This window comes from Colius striatus, chromosome 13, assembly GCF_028858725.1.
Source record: "Colius striatus isolate bColStr4 chromosome 13, bColStr4.1.hap1, whole genome shotgun sequence".
Taxonomy (NCBI): Eukaryota; Metazoa; Chordata; class Aves; order Coliiformes; family Coliidae; genus Colius; species Colius striatus.
In genome coordinates, this window is record NC_084771.1 from 10,120,710 (window position 1) to 10,139,508 (window position 18,799).

Here is an 18,799-nt window from a genome sequence, read left to right on the forward strand (position 1 = left end):
ACCAGCGAGGACAACCCTAAACAAGACCGTTCCCCACAGAGCCGACGTACCCGGGACGAGCAACCAGGGTCTGTCCCGGAGGTGAGCTCCCAGCACCTGTAGGTCCGCGCCTGCCCCGCCTGCGCTCACCGTGCCCCGGACACGGGGGTGAGCCCCGCCGGAGCCGCCGCCGCTGCCGGAGGCGACGCGGGCGCGCGCGGGCCCTGAGGGGAGCGGGAGGCGGGAAGCGGGAGCGCGCGCCAAGCAGCAGGACGTGCCCCGCGCCGCCGCGGCGCCCCCTGGCGGGCCGGGAGCACGTCTGCCGCGGGTGTGGGCGGCCCGGGCCGGCCCGAGGAGGAGGAGGCGGAGGGCAGCGCGGCTGAGGGGAGGGCTGAGCCGTGCCGGGCGACACCTGGGCGGCTGCGCTGCCTCCTCCTCCTCCTCTCACGTAGGTTTCGACTTTCTTACCCGCCCGGAAACTTAGTGGGGGAGTCGCGTTTGCCGCCGCCGCAGGCCGAGTTGGTGTTGGGCTTCCTCTGCCTCTTCCCATCCTCCCTCCTTCCCCTTCCCGGGGGCGAGCAGACCCCCTTTGCCGCGCCCCGGCGCGCACAGGTGAGCGGAGGCGGCGGTCGGGGGCGCGGGAGTGCGTGAGGGGCGCGGGGCTCCCGCCAGGGCTGAGGCGGCCGCCGCCGCGCTGAGGGGCGGGAGGCCGAGGGGGGTCGCGGATCAGCTGTGGAAGCGGCTGAGGGCGGCAGCTCCCGCCTCGGCCTCCAGCTCCTTCAGCCGAGGGTTTCGTAGCCGTGGTCGAGCGAGGCGGGAGAGCGAACACAAGTCCTTTATCGTTGACACAGGGCGGTAAGCAGGGCTGCGGCTGGGCAGCGCAGGTGAAGGCTGGCTGCCTGCCCAAAGGGTTTAACTCTTCAGAGGTCGGTCTTGCAGACAAGCAGCACCCGGGCCTGGGAAGGACACCCCACATTCGGTGTTTTGGCCACTTGTGTGGGACAGAGAGAAGCTGTAGGGCAACATTTCTTTGCTGAGGAGATGGAGAGGTACTAAGCTGTCAAGGTTCTAGTGCTGCGCGGGTAATTAATGCAGGAAAAGCCTATAAATAGAAGCTGAGATAACAGGCAAAGGAGAACAATGTGACGATGTGGACGTTTTGGAAGTGCCTTAGAGGTAAGAAATACAGGTAATGTTAAATAAGAGATAATGCTCTGTAAGAGACTTAGAAAGAAGTGTTTAAGGGATACTTTATAACCAGAATGCTTTTTAGTTAATGTAGAAGTTTTTCATGAGGGGTTCAAAGCAAGATGAGGCTGTGTGCAGCTACAGGAATGATCCCACTCTGCTTCACTGCTTGGTTGTGTGTGTTTGACTTCTCTACTTCTGACATTAGCCTCGTTATCTGATTGAAAACGACCAGACCAGGCAGCAGCCAGCTGATGCCAGCACAGGAGGTGGCAGGGAGAGCGGGACTGCCCCTTTCGGTGGCAGTGCAGGCTCAGTTTGCTTTAAGTCATGCTTGAAAGGGCACTTTCAATGCCTTGGCCCATTTATTTATTTATTTGAGTCCTACTTCACCTTGATAAAGTAAGGAATGCAAAATGAGAATTTCCCTTTTGCTTACCAAACCAAAGAGCGTCATGTTTTTGCTTTCTATTCCACTTTTTTTAGCCAAGGCAAAAGGCCCATAACTGTATAAAGGCTCCAAAGGAAACATTATCCCAGCTCAAGTGTAGGTAATAAGCATTAGGGGAGGTGTCTGTTAGGGTATGTTGGGTCAGGGGTACAACATACAAGCCTGTGGAGATAGTAGACAGCCCAAGGAAGTTACTGTTCCTGTCACACAACCCTAGAGTTGTCCAGTCTAATTCTTTAACCTCTGGAGACTCCAGAGCAGCCCTAGGTTTGGGTGGCATGGTGTAGTTTAAAGAACTGTAGTTATCTTCCCGCAGCAATGCCAGTTGTGTGCTGTGCCTTTGAGCAACTGCGCTGACATTTGTCCTTGATGCTTGAAGGCCAGAGCTCTTTTGGCAGTTCTCCAGCAAAGAGAGAGCAGATTGTGCACATGGCTTCTTCAAAACAGAACTTCTTTCTCTAAAGTTACACACTCAAACTCTTCTTTTACAGTGGAACTAAGAAGATGCAGTGTGTCTACTGCGGAAAGGGGCTAAAGCAGTGGTGATGTTTATTCCTTCCCCCAAAGGGATTTGCTCTCTGAACCAGCTTGTGAAGTCAGAACAGCACCAGTGCTTGTGCAGTGTAAAACAAAGGGGTCAAATGGCTGAGAATGGAGCAGAGAAATGATAAAACTCGAGGCCAACCTTTTATGGTGTCTGCTCTAGTATGCTGGCTTGGTGCGGATGTAACTCATTTAAATAACGGAGATGCACTAGCATCAAACCCCAATGAAATGGAGAGAAGGGCCTGTGATGTGCAGCTGAAATTAACCTTATCTGTTGAAAGACAGGTTTCTTTCAAAGTTTCTAACCAAATGAATAGTGAGGGTAGTGAGCAAGAGTTAAGAAACAAACCCAACCATATGGTCTGGGGAATAAGAGCTGTATAAAGTGGAAAATAAAGCCCCAGAAGGGAACTGGCAGCTAAATGACCTCCCAAAAAACCCCATGAGATTCAAAGGTACCTGATGAAACAAGTTGAAGATTATTCTGGATAACATTCCAGTAACTTCAATTAGAAATTGTAATTAATGGTTTCATAAACCATGTTAGTGCTGTACTTTTGCTAAGTACCATTAACAGATAAATTTACCCATGTTTATGAGATTGTAGAGTCTTAGACTTAACAATATAATAAAAATAAACTTAAAAGAATAAGTGTAATGGCAGAATAAAATACCTGTATTTCAGGAAGCTGTGTTTTGTTACTTTTCTTTGTGCATTGTCATGTCTTTGTTTTATGCATTAAAATAATAACAATAAAATCCTGCTGCAACTGCTATATCAATTTCACCCTGAAAATTAAGCTGCTTCATTTAATTCTGATTGTGTATATCTTGCCAGAGTAGTTGCAGCTGTTGTCTTACTCACAGTCCTGAGTATGTTTTGCTGGTTTAATACAAAACCCTCTTGTTTGGCTTTTCCTTCTCAGCTTACTTAAATGATGCTGCTTATACAGTTGAGGGACTGACAAATACAATTCCTGACATCAGTTTAAGTTTCATGATTTATAACACATAAAATGTTGCTCTTGTCTTAAAAATTTCTTGACAGGAATTGAGTTTTAAAATATGAAACTCTCTGGTACTTTTTTTTTTATTGCTTTGTATGAGAAATTGCTTGTGATCCAGTGCTATCTCATGAACCAACTGAAGTGTTAGAATTTAGATGAACTTGAGTAGTAGGAATTTTACTATGCTGGTCCAGAAAAAAAGCCCTCAAGGAATAAAGCTGGAGGAATTTGCAGAGACAGAAAGCAGCTTGCAGGCAAAGGCTGATTCTATGTGTATATAGTAGTTCCTGTCTTTGCAAATTTTGAAGTTTGAAGACTGGAATGTTCCTTATCTGGAGTATTCTGGAGGAGAAGTTCTGGAAGGGATTATGTATTTAAAAAGACATGTTGCCTAGCTTTGTCTATTCCTTGACTGGGCCTTAACTCATGGAAGTTTTGTAAACAGTTGCAGCCGACTTTCTCTTTAAAAACTGATTTTCTGACAGTTAAAAAGGGGTTGAGATAAAACTTGACCTGCTCTTCTGAAAGTTTGAAGGGGTCACTCGTGACATCAGTTGTGTTGCAGTGGTTGAAAGTCCAGTAAATCTTGATCAGCCTTGTTTGTAAAGTTCTCAGACTTATTAGTCTCCCACACCTAGACTAATAAATGACAGATAAATTCTTCTCACCTAGTAAATGTTATTGCAGGTCTCTAAATAGAAGATAGATAAGTGAAGAAAGCAAGCAGCCTCTGCTCTGGGAACCTTGGATCTGAAGGCTATCCTCTTTCACACGATCTCAGTTGGTAGGGAACAAAAATTGCCATGTGATTATTTCAAGTAGGATACATAAAAATAAACATAATGGGTTTTCTAGTCCTTTTTGTAGTTAGGATTAAAAAAAAAAAGAAATCCCTATGAGATTAGCACCTGGGGCTGCTTGGCTGCTTTACTCCTTATCTCAAGGAGCTGAGAGAACTGAACAGAGGCATGAGATTGCCTCCCCATTCCTATTCGGGATTTAAGGTTGTTCACGGGTGAGTAGGGAAGAATGTGGCTGCTGCATTGATTTGTGGATAGTGGAAGGACTTTGGCCTCTTGTTTGAGCTCCTTTAACTGGTAAGTCAGTCACACCTATTAAAAAATTATTTTTAGGTCAAAGGAAAATATAATTATCAATTTATGTGTACTGCAAATATGTGCCCAATAAGGTAAGATAACAACGGTTCTTAAAAATCTGTTTCTCATACCAGCTTGGACCCTGCTTAGATATCAGGATCAGATTTCAAAAAACAGAAGAAAACAAAAAGCTTCTTGGAGTTTTGTTTCCCTCTAGCTGTGAGGGTTAAGTCAACAAGATACACCAAGAGAAACTGTATGATGAAAAGGCATCTTAAATTACATGTGCAACTGTACTCAAGCTCATGAACCTGAAGTACAGGTGTCCTAAAGACCAGTGTGTCTCGAGTCTTTTAAAAATGATCCATAATACTGTTCTGTAAATCTCTAGGGAAATGTAATTCTTAATCTAGAGATATGGCTGTTTTTTGAGGGTTTTTAGTTTTGGGGTTTCATTTACTTCTATGATAGTACTTATTAGGAGCTACTGTCTGTGATGAAGGCCATTTCAACTACTGGTTTCAGCAGCAGCTCTGCCAGCTCACAAGCACTGGTGGGAGTTTAAGCCAACTTCAAACTGAGCTTCATGCTACCCTGAGAAGCTGCAGTTTGAGAAGATGGGATCTGGGGAATTAGCTGTTGGCTTTTCTGTTTTCTTTCCCGTTTTCTGTGATCTGATGGTAAGATGGAATGTAAAGGGGAATTACAGACTTAATTGTCTTTTTATTCAGGTTTGGGGTTTTTTTTTCAGTTACTGGGAACAAGCCTGGGCTAGAACTTTGTGTTGGTTTTGAGAAAATTCCTTCTTACCCTGTGAAAGAAAGTCTGGAGTATTGCAACCAGGCAGGGTGGTATGTCCTGGTGTCACCGATGGCACCAAGCACAGGCTGGGGCAGTCTGGAGCTGCTGAGGTGAAAAAAAGAAGAGAAATTTGGTCCCTCTAGAACAGCACTTCCAGCCATGCTGCATAGTTGTTGCTGATGGTAGGAGTTTTTCTGTAAACCTTAGATTTTAATTGCCTGATGATATAAAGGAAGCTGTCATAGACTGATTGTGCCAAACTCTTTAACTTAAAAGAGAGTATCATAAAAAAGAAGTATAATGGAGATTAAATCTTTGTTAAGACTTCCTCACAAGACAGGTAAGAGCTATAGAAATACCATATGTCTACCAAAAGCAACAGTCTCTGTCTTCCTCCTTCCCCACTTCTCAGATTACTGTTAAATACACATGGTAATGACTGCCTTGGTAAGGTTATTCAAATGGTGACTTTTAAAAACATACAGCTATATCCTGCAGAGTCTGCTTCCCTTGCATGCTTCAGAAATTCTATGATAAGAAAGCATCTGGGTTGTTGTTGGCTTTTTTTTCCTGAGCTATATTACAAATACAACACCCAGATCACAAATGGACGATGACGTACAGGTTTTCTTTTGTCAGGCTACTGCAAGAGTAATAGCTATCAGGGCTGGCTAGCTATGAATGCTTCTGCCCAAGACAAGCCTCTGCACATTATGTGCTTATTTCAGATTCTGTGAGCCATAGTGCTGTTTTCTTTCTATAAAGAAGGAATTTCCAGGTAGGCACACAGACAACACCATAGTAATAGCATCTGGTATTCAAATATAGCCAATATTACTCATGTTCTTTACCTCTTGTCCTCAAAAGCAAACTCAATTCTTTGGAAAGTGTGTGTGCTACAAGTTATTTTGATGAACTTAAATCTTAACAGCACTTCACCTAATCCTTCTTTGTTTTGGTTTTGGGTTCTTTGCTTTAATTGCAAGAGAAGCTTTGGTTATTAATTACAGATTAGGTCCTTTATCCTTAAATTATAGCATTGGATTCCTTTTTTCTTTGTCTATAGAGAACTTCTCCCACAAACTTCAAACTTTTTTTTAGGGATGGAATTGCAGATATCTGCCAAATTCAAAGGGCAGATATGAGGTAGGGTGGAGGTAGGGGTTTTTAGTTTCCTAGAGAGAGATGATTAGACACATTAGAAAAAAAAATGAACAAGTGGTTAAACTTCCATAGGAATCTTTGCATCAGATTCTGCAAAGAAGCAAATTGATTTAAGTGCATGGTACAACAGAACTCATGTGTGCATGAAATGAGCAAACTGCACCTTTCTGTGGAAGGCAGTGTAGAAAGGGTGGTGGATTTGGCACAAGCATCCAGCAAAGGTGAGAAAGCAGGAAGAAACATAAATAAAACAACTTTCTTTGCAGCACTTGCCTTCTGTTTGATGGCATTTAATTGATCTCTTTTTTCAGAGCAACATATTAAAGTAGTCATTGTTTAATCCTCTCGGAAGAAAAGTGTAGGTGGAAAACATTTTACATCTCTACTCAATTCCTTAAGAAGAGAGGAGAGAGGAAATTCATTGTTTCTTTTTAGTCAGTTAATATTAATTGAACAATAACACCAGAATCTCCTGCTCTGTAGAAAGAATTGGGATTCATTGCAGATGTAACGTTTGTGTGGTCGTGCTACTTTAGCATACTGGGTCCCTGGTGAGACAGTTACTGTTCTGTGGTATCGTTAACTGAGCTGAGAAGCAAATGTTGATAGCATAAGGCAGTGAGAGAAATTAATTTGAAGTGTCAGCTGCTTAATTTTTCATGTCAGTGTTCCTTCCTCCTAAAATGAAGTGTATGTTTGCAATTTCAGCCACTGATTGCTAAGTAAGACTTATTTTTAAACGTCACACAAAGCAAGGGTATCTTTTCTTATGTTGAACTTTTAAATATACTGCCCAAACAGGGTGGTTTGTTTTAAAACAATGAGAAAATTCTGTCTTGAAGTGTGTTAAGTTAGAAATGGAAATCCATGTACCATTTTGGAGAGATGATACTGCAAAAGTTGCTCAGGAGAAGACTTCTTGAGATATTCTTACTCTAGTCAACCAAGGTTTTTTAGCACATCTCTTGAAATAGAGTTTCCTGGAATACTGAGTCTTTTCTAGTCTTAACAAGATAATGATTCTGATTATAACTAATGGAAATACTCTTGGTTTTCTATTTTCTGGCTGAGGAAACAGATACTTGAATGGAAGTTCAAGTAGATTAAACACAAATTGTCCAACAAGCCCAGAAACACCAGGGAGTTAGAATACAACTTATTTTCAAACTTATAGTTACAGAATGGGCAAAAATGATGGAGACAGTGAAAACTTTAAATTGTCAATCTTTCTTTACAATGAGTGCAGTAAAGCAGCTTTGATTGAGAGTTTCTCAATCACAGTGTTCATAAACGTTCTGAGCAGTTACTCTTGGAGGTGGCTTATTAGAAACCCTTTGGCTTGAAGGCAAGGTTGGTTAGTGAAAAGGTTGCTTCTTATTTAGCTGTGTAAATTTACCATTTATAGATGCTTTGGTTTCCTCCTTTTACTTTGAGTGGCATGACCTTCAGCAATATCAGAAAATAATAAAGACAGCAGGATGTGGTATCACCATCTGAACCTTCTTGGGTTCAGTATTGTGGGTTTTGTGTCAAAATTGACGTGCTTCAAGTATTGCTTGTAAAAAGTCCTCGGATATTTCAACACCTTTTCTGTGCCACTACTGCAAAGTGAGGACAGTCTGTTCATGGTTATGAAACACTGCAGCAGCACACTGGGTTTTCAGTCAGGACAGTCAGTGCATTTCATATAAGACCTGTCCCATTTCATGTATGTGAATTCCTTGTTCAAACATAGAGATGAAATTCAGCAAAAATCCTGTCACAGAACACTTTCTCAAGGTACTTCTGTCTCTAGGATGAGAAGAAAAATGCAATTCTGTGACACAGAAAACTCAACTGAATGAAAACTGCTTAAAGAAAGTGGAGCAAAAGTTCTACCACTTTTGGTTTATTGCTAGAGCACCGAGTTAGAAAACATCTTGAACTTGCTTTAGGTAAGCAACTGGTTTTTAGGTTAATGCCCTGCTGGTGTGTGCCCTCAATCATGTTAATCCAGAATGTGCTGGCTTTGTTTTGTCCACCCCCCCAAAAAAAAAATTGATTAATTGTTTAGCCTTTAGTAGGAATGTTGCATTTCCAGTCTCCCAGGGAGATGTCCTTATAAATATAATAACTGGCATAATGATCCCAGTCAGCTGTGACATAGCAGTTTATGTGGGACATGCATCAAAGCCAGCTTTTAGAGTGGGGTTTTCAATAACATAGCCTATGAAAATCTATGTCCACCTACAGGTGCATAAAAGCACAAACTCACTGTATTTCCAAACTAAATCCCATGCTACAAGTATTATTTTATTATTGAGACCTAGTTATTTATTTTTTAGAAATGATTTTTCAGCTCAAGCAGTAGGAGAGATTCCTCTCATCATCCTAATCTGCTGGGAAAAATTTTACACTTCTGCTTTGTATCCTGACTGCAGGCTGGCTGCATGTTTCTGCATTTTCCAACATGGAATGTACTCTGTCTCACCACACCTGTGGCTTCATAAATCTCTTAGTTAATAGAAACAGTCTTGATTTCTCTTTTTTGTTTGTGGTTGTTTTTTTTCCCCCCCAGGAGCTTCCTCTGTGGTCTAAGGTAGGTCACTTGAGATCATATTCAGAGACATATTAATCATTGAGTTCCCCTGAGTTGATGCCTCTGTGGGTCTGTGTTTTAGCCTCTGGTGATGTTGTATCTCAGTCTTTAAATGGGAATAGCAACACTGTTCTACTCTGAGATGTCATTAAGGTAAATGTTTGTGAATGAAAGTGACTTGTATCACATGAGCAGACAGGCCTGGACTGAATTGTGCCACAATTTGTACTCCATGCTGACAATGACAGAGTGAACTGCCTTAAAAACAAGGAGCAAGAACTTTGTTTGCAAATGCTGAGACTTCAGATGGTAAGATTGGAAGCAGGGATTTTGCTCTTTGGGTAGCCAAGTACCACAGCCACAGTTCTTTTTCAGTCCCTGTGGCACAAGTGGAGGCATGATATTGGAAAGATTTCTTATATAATTATGCTTTAAAAGAATCTTATTACTTAAGAAACTCCTTTATAAGTAATTCATCAGTTGTGTTGTGTCCAGGGTGACTTGGAGAACTGAACCGAATCTGTCCCTCAGAAATGGTACTAAGTGGTGTGGTTGTTGGCATACTCCCTACTAGAGCTATTAACAGCATTGTAGATGTGCATAGGGAATGTATATCTGAGGCTCTGTGCTCTAGCAGAGTTGAAACAAGAACAGACAATGTGCTAATATTGTCCCTGACAATATAGTCTTGCTTTGGCAGAGGAATAGATTAGACAACCCGATAAGTCTTCATTTAAAAAAGTCTATTCTTTGAGTCAGTGTTACAATACAAGAATTCCCACTTTGCCTTAAAAAAAAAGGGAAAGCCAACAGTGATTGTTAACAAACCTACAGTAGAGATAAAAGTGATCTCAAAGAAATGTTTTCTCGAGCCCAGGCAGGGTAAGAGTTGAGGAAACATCCAGAGATTTCTGCTAGTTTCAATTCTTCAATTCATTCTTGTACGTATGGGTTAGAGGATTTGTATATAGTCAAGAAGTAGAAGCTTGGGACCAAGCTAGATCCTTATTTTACAATTCCTTCATTTATGTATAAGCTAAAACACAAGTGAGGCTTAGGGAGAAGTCCCAGTACTGCAGAGAAAGACAGGAGTAGAGACTGTGCCACTCAAGGTGGCATTGTTGGAAGGAAGCTGGGGAGGGGGAATGGTATAATAAAAAGAGAAGCTCAAGAACAAAGGGCTTCTTGGGGGTTGTCTGACCTTTGGAGGTTAGAATGAGTATCTGAAATTTGATGGAAACTGCAAAAGATTGAGTATGCATCAAACTTCACCTCCAAAGATGGAATTCTAGGGACTCCAGACGAGTCCTCTTGAAGCTGCACAATTTAAGCTGAGGGGAACCAGGCCTGCTGTGTTGAAACAGTGGGGTTTTTTTTAGATACATAAAGTCTGTCTTCTGCTGAAGTAGTCATCTTTGCTGAATAAGATGTTAGCAATTTTCCTCTTACAGAACATCTGCTTTCTTACTGAATCACCCAACAAGTGGCAGGCTTGTTTGAGCCTGCTGCCCTCCCTGTGCTGCTCACAGGCTCCTGCCTTGCCGAAGGGTGTGGGCTGGGTTTCATCACGGAGGTGTCAGACTTTGGTTCCCTGGTGTCTGCAGGAGTGTCCTCCTTATTGAAAGGACAGTGAAATTCGTCTTGGCACTTCTGAATGAAAACTTCACACCTTGTTTTCGAGGATCTAGAATTGAGGGAACAGAACAGCTTAAGAGTTACAGGGAAGGGGAAAAAAAAGCAGCAAGATTGTGGTGATAGTTGTCTCATCCAAGAGTTTTGGAATGACTCATAAATGGGAATAATCTTGTATAACCTTTAAACACAGAGAGCAGAGAATTAATTTGGTAAATAATCCGAAAAACCCCCATATAAAAGTAGTTTATCAGCAAAATTACCATAGGGTTTGTTTTCACTGAGAAAGTAAATTTGTTTCATCACCTGCCAACGTTTTATGCAAACGCCACAACCCGAAGCACAAGTATTTCCTAGCGGTGGATGTTTGCCTTGGAAACTCGCCGTTTCATTTAATGCTGGTGCTGAGCTGATTGATTAGAATTGGTAGGTGATGTTAAGTGATTGCCCGATGTTGAAATGTTTCCTTTTCCCTTGTAAAATAATTTCAAAACAGAAGAAGGCTTTTTGTAAGGCAAACAGTAGGAATGTGTGTTTCAGAGTATCAAAGAAAAGGGTATTTCTAAGAGAGGAAGGTGCGGATACTCTGCTTTGTTTTGCTTGTGTGCTGCCTGTGAACTGTGCTTTCTCTTTTGAGGAGCACCGAGTCAGGCACTCAAGAGTTAAGGAGCAAATGCAAACAGAAGCGCCAGGTCGGTACATCCAGCCTCGAGTGCTTTCCTCAAGGGGAAGATGCTTTTTGGCACTGCAGCAGCAGGAGGCGAAGCAAACAACTCATGCCCTGTACCCACCTGGAACCATGACAGTAATGTTTTAATCTTTTGAAGTGAATAAGTTTCTATGGCTAGGTAAAAATTCGCCTGTAAAATAGGTTGATTTTGTTGGTGATACATTATCCCTTTAATTAAATAGCTGACTTACACTTGACGATTAATTGGAGTGATGTATGGTTTTTATTAGAAACCCATGACTAATTTTTTCTTGCCGTTCTTGCGATCTTACTGTTCCTGCCTACCCTCCTCCAAAGCTGCTGCTGTGTGCCAGCCATGTCCTCCAGGCACTGGTGCAGACCAGTGTTCACTCTTGCTTAGGCTTTTGCCTGGTCCAGATAAAGCAATTGTTTTCAGATATGCTCTGTGTTGTCTTGCAGACATTTTCCATTTCATCACAGTTCTGGGTTTTTTTCCCTTTGTTTTGAAAGATTTTGAGATCTTTCCAAAGTAATCACCTCAAAACTTCACCAGCACGATAAAACCCCTTAGAGTGTGATACACAATGCCAGCTCCATCTAGTACCACGTTTCCTACTTCATTCAAACAATGAGCACGTTAAATCCTTCCTGCAGTAGTCTCTCTGTGTGTAATCTGCTACCAAAGTCAAGTGGATTTTTTACTTAACTATAATAGGCAAGATTCAAAATGGATGTGACTGGAGACATCTCTGTTGGAATCAGCACAGTGGCAGCTACAAAGAACTTGGTTTTCCACTTATTCTCCCTAAGTGTAAGAAGTTGAAGCTCAGGCCTTTTGTAACGTTAAAGCAGACTGTGGTGTGCACAATTCTTTATGATTTTCCACTTAGGAAGCTTTAGTCTTTTTATAGGGAATGAGTTTCCATGGATGAGTGGGGAACAATGCATTGTTCATTAAAATGAGCTTTTTTGAGGGGAGTAGGCTTAAAGGAAGGAAGTGTGGTTTAGATTTAAGTTTCTTTTGAAATTTCCTCCTCTTCTTTTTCCTCATCCTCCCCCAAAACAAAGATCCAAACAACTACAAGTCCCCAAACTGATGTTTCACTATAAATATCTTGAAAATATTTGGTATAATCTGAAAAGCCAGAGAGAGGAATTGCCGGTTTGAAAATTGCTGTCTTGGTTCTTCTTTCTTTCCCTCCACTCTTTGGGTTCTCCCTCCAGAATGTGCAGTTTTTGTCTCAGCTTTTCTAGTTCCTGTGTTTGATGGGGTTTCCACAGAATCACAGACTCTTAAGGGTTGGAAGGGACCTCAAAAGATCGTCCAGTCCGCTCCCTGCCAGAGCAGCACCACCTAGAGTAGGTCACACAGGAACTCCAGAGAAGGGCACTCCACAGTCCATCCTGGCAGCCCCTTCCAGTGCTCCCTCACCTCAACAGGGAAGAAGTTTGTCCTTTTGTTTCTTTGGAACCTCTTCTGTTCCAGCTTGTACCCATTGCCCTTTGTCCTATCATGGGACATCATTGAGTTTTATCTAGTCTGTGTTACTGGTATGTGTAAAGTAATTTGAGCTTCAGTTTATCCATGTGCTTAAACATTTTGCTGAAGAGGTCCCTGAGCTCTGATTACCCAAGCTGATTGTTCTCAGGGTTGCTCTGAAAGTGAGAACCCTAAGCAGGCAGGTGGGGGTGAAGATACTGGGGGGACTTAAGGCAGGAATATGATTTAAGTTTTCATTGGCTAGATCTGGGGTGGACAGCTGACTAGAAATCTCCCCTTTTTTTTCCCCCTTTCATTAGAGGCCCTCTGTCAGACAGCTGCTACGTGCCAAGTGTTCCTGCTGCTGGGCTGAGGGTGCCTGCTGCTGGCTGTCATGGCTGACCCCACGGCAGAAGAACACGCGTCCCAAGTTAGTGAACTCTGCTGTGAATGTGGTCAGTTCCACCTCTTGCTGGACAATCATCTCTACAACTTCCAGGATGAAGTGGATGATGAACTCACCTGCCATATCTGCCTTCAGCCCCTGCTCCAACCTATGGACACACCCTGTGGACACACGTACTGTTTCAAGTGCCTTGAAAACTTCATGCAGGAGTATAACTTCTGTCCTATGGATCGGAAGAAGCTCTCTTTCCAGCAGTGCCACAAGTCCAGCCTCCTCGTACGAAACCTGTTGGATAAACTCATTGTCTTCTGTCCCTTCAAAGCAGAGTGTCAGCAGACAATGCAGCGGTGTGAACTTGAAGCTCATCTGCAGAACAGGTGTATTCCCATTTACATTCTATTATTGCTCCTTGTGTAAATGCCATCCATCTGTTGTGCTTCTGACCAGAAAGACCCATTCTCAAAACTGTCCTTAAACTGGGGCAAGATGGGACACCAGAGATGACAGAGGGTGAGGCCAGAGAAGTGGGTGGGTGAAGAAAGCATAATTGTGTGTGTATTAGGGAGGCCAGCTCACATGCCCTACAGAGCAAAGGGCGAGGTGCTTGCCTGCCTCCATACAGGTTGTCCACAGACACAAAACCTATCAATTGTGTATCAATTTGTGTCCTAATCTGGAGCACCAGACTCCGCAAATTACTCTAAACGTGCTTATTCTTGTTTCACTGTGCAGAGAAGACAGTCAGACACAAAGTCAACACTCTGGAAGAGAGGGATTGTGCAGTGTTGCCAGTTTAATTGGTCCAATTAAGATGTGCAATACGTAAGGCTTTGATCCAAATAATGTAAGTCCCTCCAAGCTGCACATTATGCAGCTGCTGAATCACCTACTTATAATTCCATTATCTCCTCTCTCATTCTGTTGCTGACAAAGGAGCAAGTGAAAAATACCTTTTTTTTTGCCTTTTCTCCTCCTTGTGCAGAGGAAAGGAGACTTGTTTTTTCTCACATTTGTCAGCAAAAATGTGTTTTGGTGTTGTCACTGCTGGTTGAGCTGGTGGCAGGCAGATTATTTTAGCTTTAAAAGAAGTGCAGGTGCTCAAAGAGCTCTTGCCACAGTGCTTGAAGAACATTTATTTGTCCCTGCCTGGTTAATGATTGCAGGAAAGGGATCGAAGTACAGCCCTACTGCAGGCTGAAGCAGTGTGTGTTTTGTCAGTGGGCAATGAGAAATGCAACAGGCATGGTTTCCCTGCAGCCATGTTGTAGCTTTTTGTGATAATGCCGTATTTTAACAATAGGTGTTAAATAGTTTACAGGAGCATGCAGGGAACAGTTGCACTGAGGGTACCTTTGCAGCTCCAGCCAAGGATGGATCCTTGCTCATCTTTGGTACCCATGAGCTGAGAGCTTGCGTTAGAGTAAGGGGAAGTGATGGAAGATGCCTGTGTGCTTCTTTTTCCTCAGCCTGTGAAAGCTTATAATCCCTTTTTTTTTGAACTAACTCTTTGCACTGCATTCTTGTCAGGCTGGGCTAAGTGCTCAAACTGCCCAGCTGAGCAGCTGTGGTGTAGCTGGGGCCGTGGCCCATGCCAGGGCTGGGCCTTCCTCTCTGCTCTATAAATCTACCCTGGTATCAGTAAACTTCTGTCACTCATTAATCCCTGAGGCACAGGAGTTAAACATAGAAGAGGGAGGCACCCTTAAATGTTTACCTTAGATATTTGTCTGGAAACTGTATCATTCTCGTATACCTTTCCTAGTTCTTTGTATTCTCCTAGGAAAGGGTGTATTCTGAAACTCCAGGCAATTTCTTGTGGGCCACGAGCATAGTTAGACTGAAAAACAGAAAAAGAGAGAAAGAACATTATACAGTGATTGGAGTGTTCATGGTTTTTAGTTTGAAGTGAGATTAACTGATAGCAGGAGACTTAAGAAGCACCCAGCAGTGTTATTTTTTTCATGAGGGAAATCACTGCCCTTTGCAAAATGCATTTGCTTTGCAGTGTCTTGAGTCATGTGCACAAGAGGCTCAATCAGCTTCTGTCTGTAAGTTTCAGCGTTGTCTTACTGCTTGGAGCATGAATGACTGGGAACAAACCAGAGGAAATAACACTGGGATGAGACTTGTTTAGCCAGAATGTAAATAGCCAAGTTTAATTTGAAAAGTGACTCTGGTAAACACCCAATACTAATCATGTCTCTGAAAGTGATGTTTTTGCATTCATCACCCTCTTCACCTGCCACCCTTTTTTCTAAGTACTCCTGATAAAAGAGCTTGTTTTTCCTTCCTCATTTCCGCTGAGATACACAGCTACACCAGACTGCAGAGTGTATGTTGTAGAGTGTGGAATTACTTCTTGAACCTCTGTGTGGAGAGCAGTCAGTGGGATTATCAATTCTAAATTGCTCCTGTTCAAGTAGAGCCATCACCTGTATGGTCTGGAGGTGCAGTGCCAGCTGAGGGGCAAAAAAACTCATGAGCAAGCCTTGCTTTCTGCTTTTGCAGATTACTGGTTTGTTGAAAACAAAGCCTAATTCAAGGCTGAGCTTTTGAAACTTGAGCCACTTTCTTTGCATAAAGATGCAGTTCATAGTCATCTCTCAAAGGTCAGAGCTGAGTATTTGCATGTATCTTAAGAGGTATTGCTTTCCTCACTGAGTGTTTGCCAGGTAAATATTTAGCAAGGGAGACTCCTGTTCCTATTACATTCTCCTTTTTAAAGTAATTTGCATAATAATTTGGAAAGTAACAAAATAACAAGCCTGCTTTGGAGATGATGCTAGTACAAGCAGAAGCTGAAGGTCAAATGAGAATTTCAGCATCTGTGATACAAGCTTTGCAGCTGATGAGAGTTTTTTGAACGTGCTTCTTCATGAGCATACTTCATACTTTTGTCAGTCAGAGTTGGCCTGGGCTGGGTTAACCATGCACCCACTTAACACTCACTCACAATCTCTCTCTAGGTGTCCTGGTTTCAAGAAATACAAATCTGAACTGCAAAGGAAAAAGAATCCCATTTCCAAAGGGAAGGAAAATCCCTCTGCCAAGGTGGAGACACACACAAACACGCCCAAGGATCCAGAGGTACCAAGCGGAGGATCCTCGCTTGTGGCAGAAAGCTCTGCAGCTGCTGTGGTATCGCTGGGGACTGCAGAGCCAGGACTGGTTAATCCAGCTTTTGAAGAGACTGAAGAAGGTGAGAGTTTGATACAGAAGTGTAACTATGTAGTTACCTTTTCTGACATAAAAATGAAGTAATTAGTTCAGTTTTTAAAGCATCCCAAACATTCTTGGATATGCCCAATGCTGTTTGGCTATTAGTAGCCACTGAAGTAATCCCTCTTCTCAGCTTGTGTTCATCTCAGAGGTGTTCATCTGTGTCAGGTGTGGCAGGAGCTACTTGCAAGCATAAAACTGTCTGTGCAGAACAATTTGGAGAATCTCAGACTGCAAGTGAGCATTTGGAGTACTCTTTGCAGAAACAAAGGCAGTCCTTGTCAATGGGAACATGCAGCACTTAAAGTGCTTGCAGAAGCCAAATAATTAGTAATTGGGAAGTGTTCCAGATGCTTTTTAATCTTGTTAAGAAAGTTAAATATACAGTTAGTTTCCTGGAGTGGTCAGTACCTCCCTAATGGTGTGCAGCAACTGTGGGGTTTTATTTAGCATAGCTTAGGTTTTGGATTAATACTCAGTTATGAAACCCTTGCAGATAAAAGTAACCATCTCCAGTGTAGAACCTCTTGTCTCAACCCCCTGTTAGAAGGCAGCAGCGTGGAAGTCTCTGTGCCTTGTTTCAAAGTTAGTCTCAGTTTCCAAGTGTGCAGGTGCTGGAGCTGGCCACTGCTGTGCCTGTGTCAGAGTTAAAACTCAGGTCAGTTTACTTTTCTCTTGTTTTTCTTCCCTGAAGTAACACTTGGGGCAAGTTTTGCATCTCTTGTGTGACAACTGCAGATCATCCTGACAGGCAGTGGGCTTGGCTTCCTTAAGAGTCTTGGGCCTGCCTAAATGTTGCAGTGCTGGTACATTTAATACAACTTGCTAACAACAACTTTCATCTTCAAAGTGGCTGAGAAGCATTGCTTAAGTCTTCAGCATACTGTAAATAGGTAAACATTACTGCTGTTCTACAGGGAGGATGGGAAAAGAGGAGGAAAGGAAATTAGAGGAGGGAAGTTGCAGTGAGCTGCTTGTGGTAAAGTCACTGTAACTGCAGACCAGTAATTAGAGCTCAGTAGTCCCCTTTGCTAATGGGCATCGTGGAAATGAGCATTTGCTATGTGCTTCTAGTTAGCCAGCTGTCCCAGTGGGGAAAGAAATCCTTAAGTGACACATACTGAATGCCCTTTCATAAAACACAAGAAACAATAATGAAAACCTTTAACTTTGCCATTAGCTAGAAGGAGATGGGAAACAAGCTGGAAAATCTTTAAAGGAACAGGGACTTTTTAAGCTCTTAACCTGACCTATTCTTTGCTCTCCTGATAGCTGCTTTCCCTCCAGACTACTTTGAACACAGCCTGCCAGTCCCACAAGTCTTGTGGTTCTCTGTGAAGGAAAAGTCTATTAATGTGTTGGTTTTTTTTCAACTTCCACCATCAGACCTCCCTCAGAGAACGAGTCTTGTGGCTGAAACAACTACAATTGACATTCACCGGGAAGACCCGGAGGAAGAGCTGGGGATGAGGATAGTTGGGGGTAAAGACACCCCACTAGGAAACATTGTCGTTCAGGAAGTCTTGCACGATTCTGTCATTGCTGCAGATGGAAGAATAGCACCTGGGGATCATATTCTGGAGGTAGGTAAAACCCCACTGGTAGTACCATGGCTTTTCACTTGAGATGAAGGGCTGGGGGAGGAGAGTTGCCTAGAAAAGCTGTGAAGTCTTTACATCAGAGGGTTTAAAACCACTGATCAGACTTGTACGTCAGTAGCATTGTGTGTCTTTTGGGGCTGAGAAGTAGATGCTTGAGGTTCCTTCCAGTCATACTCTTATTTACCTTGCATATTTGATAGCTTTTTGAAATTTAGACCATTTTAGAGAAAGGAAGAAGATTTCTACCTGAGGAATTTCCCCCAGTAGCACCATTTCTCTCCAGAGGACTCTGCTCATGTTAGGAAGTCTTATCATTGCTCTACTATGTTGCTTAAGCTGCATATTCTCAATGGGCAGGTCCATATTTTAAGACCTTACGACTTGAAGTAAGTATCAGCTATGCAACGTGAGTAATAGAGAGCACCAGCCTCATACCATCCTGACCCACACACAGGTTTGGTGTCCAGATTACTCATGCTGCATGGCAGTGGGCTGATCATGGTGACAGATGCTTGTAAGCAGCAGTAAAGCCTTCACACAGCAAGAACTGTTAGCAGCTCCTGGCTATTGCTGCCCAATCATTTGACAAACCTTAAAGGCCTAATTATCTGTTGTACTCTGGACCTCTGTGAGGTCTGGCAGCCCCACATGCACGAGGGGCTGATACAATCTCCCAGATGGTTTATTAGACCAATAGTTGAATTGCACATGTCTTGGCCTTGGATGTAAACAGGGCAGTTCCCCACACTTAGTAGCCCTATTAACATTCTAAAAGAAGCCTGAACAGTCTTATGTGACAATAGACAAAGTGAAAAGCAGCTTCTTGCAGTTAACTTGGCAAAAGCATGGTTAGACTGATGATTCAAGAAGCTCCTCAACTTAAAAGTGAGGATGGGTAGTCTCCAATTTGAGTTTTCTCAACGTGTGTGTTGAGTGCTGGAAGTTCAAGCAGTTCTGCA

General features: G+C 42.8%; 1 protein-coding gene across 2 annotated transcripts in view; it reads left to right on the forward strand.

The window, feature by feature from the left end:
* Window positions 1–318: 318 nt before the first annotated feature.
* The window catches only part of LOC104563116 (ligand of Numb protein X 2-like), a 31,551-nt gene continuing 13,070 nt past the window's right edge, over window positions 319–18,799 (forward strand). Inside the window, exons 1-4 of one of the 2 annotated variants that reach the window (XM_062006646.1) lie at window positions 319–591; window positions 12,935–13,397; window positions 15,987–16,219; window positions 17,626–17,822. In XM_062006646.1, the coding sequence (XP_061862630.1) occupies window positions 13,009–13,397; window positions 15,987–16,219; window positions 17,626–17,822 (819 nt within the window). In that variant the 5' untranslated portion in view covers window positions 319–591; window positions 12,935–13,008. Of the gene's footprint in view, window positions 592–1,090; window positions 1,156–12,934; window positions 13,398–15,986; window positions 16,220–17,625; window positions 17,823–18,799 lie in introns of those variants that run through there. The other variant, XM_062006647.1, reaches the window with a different exon arrangement.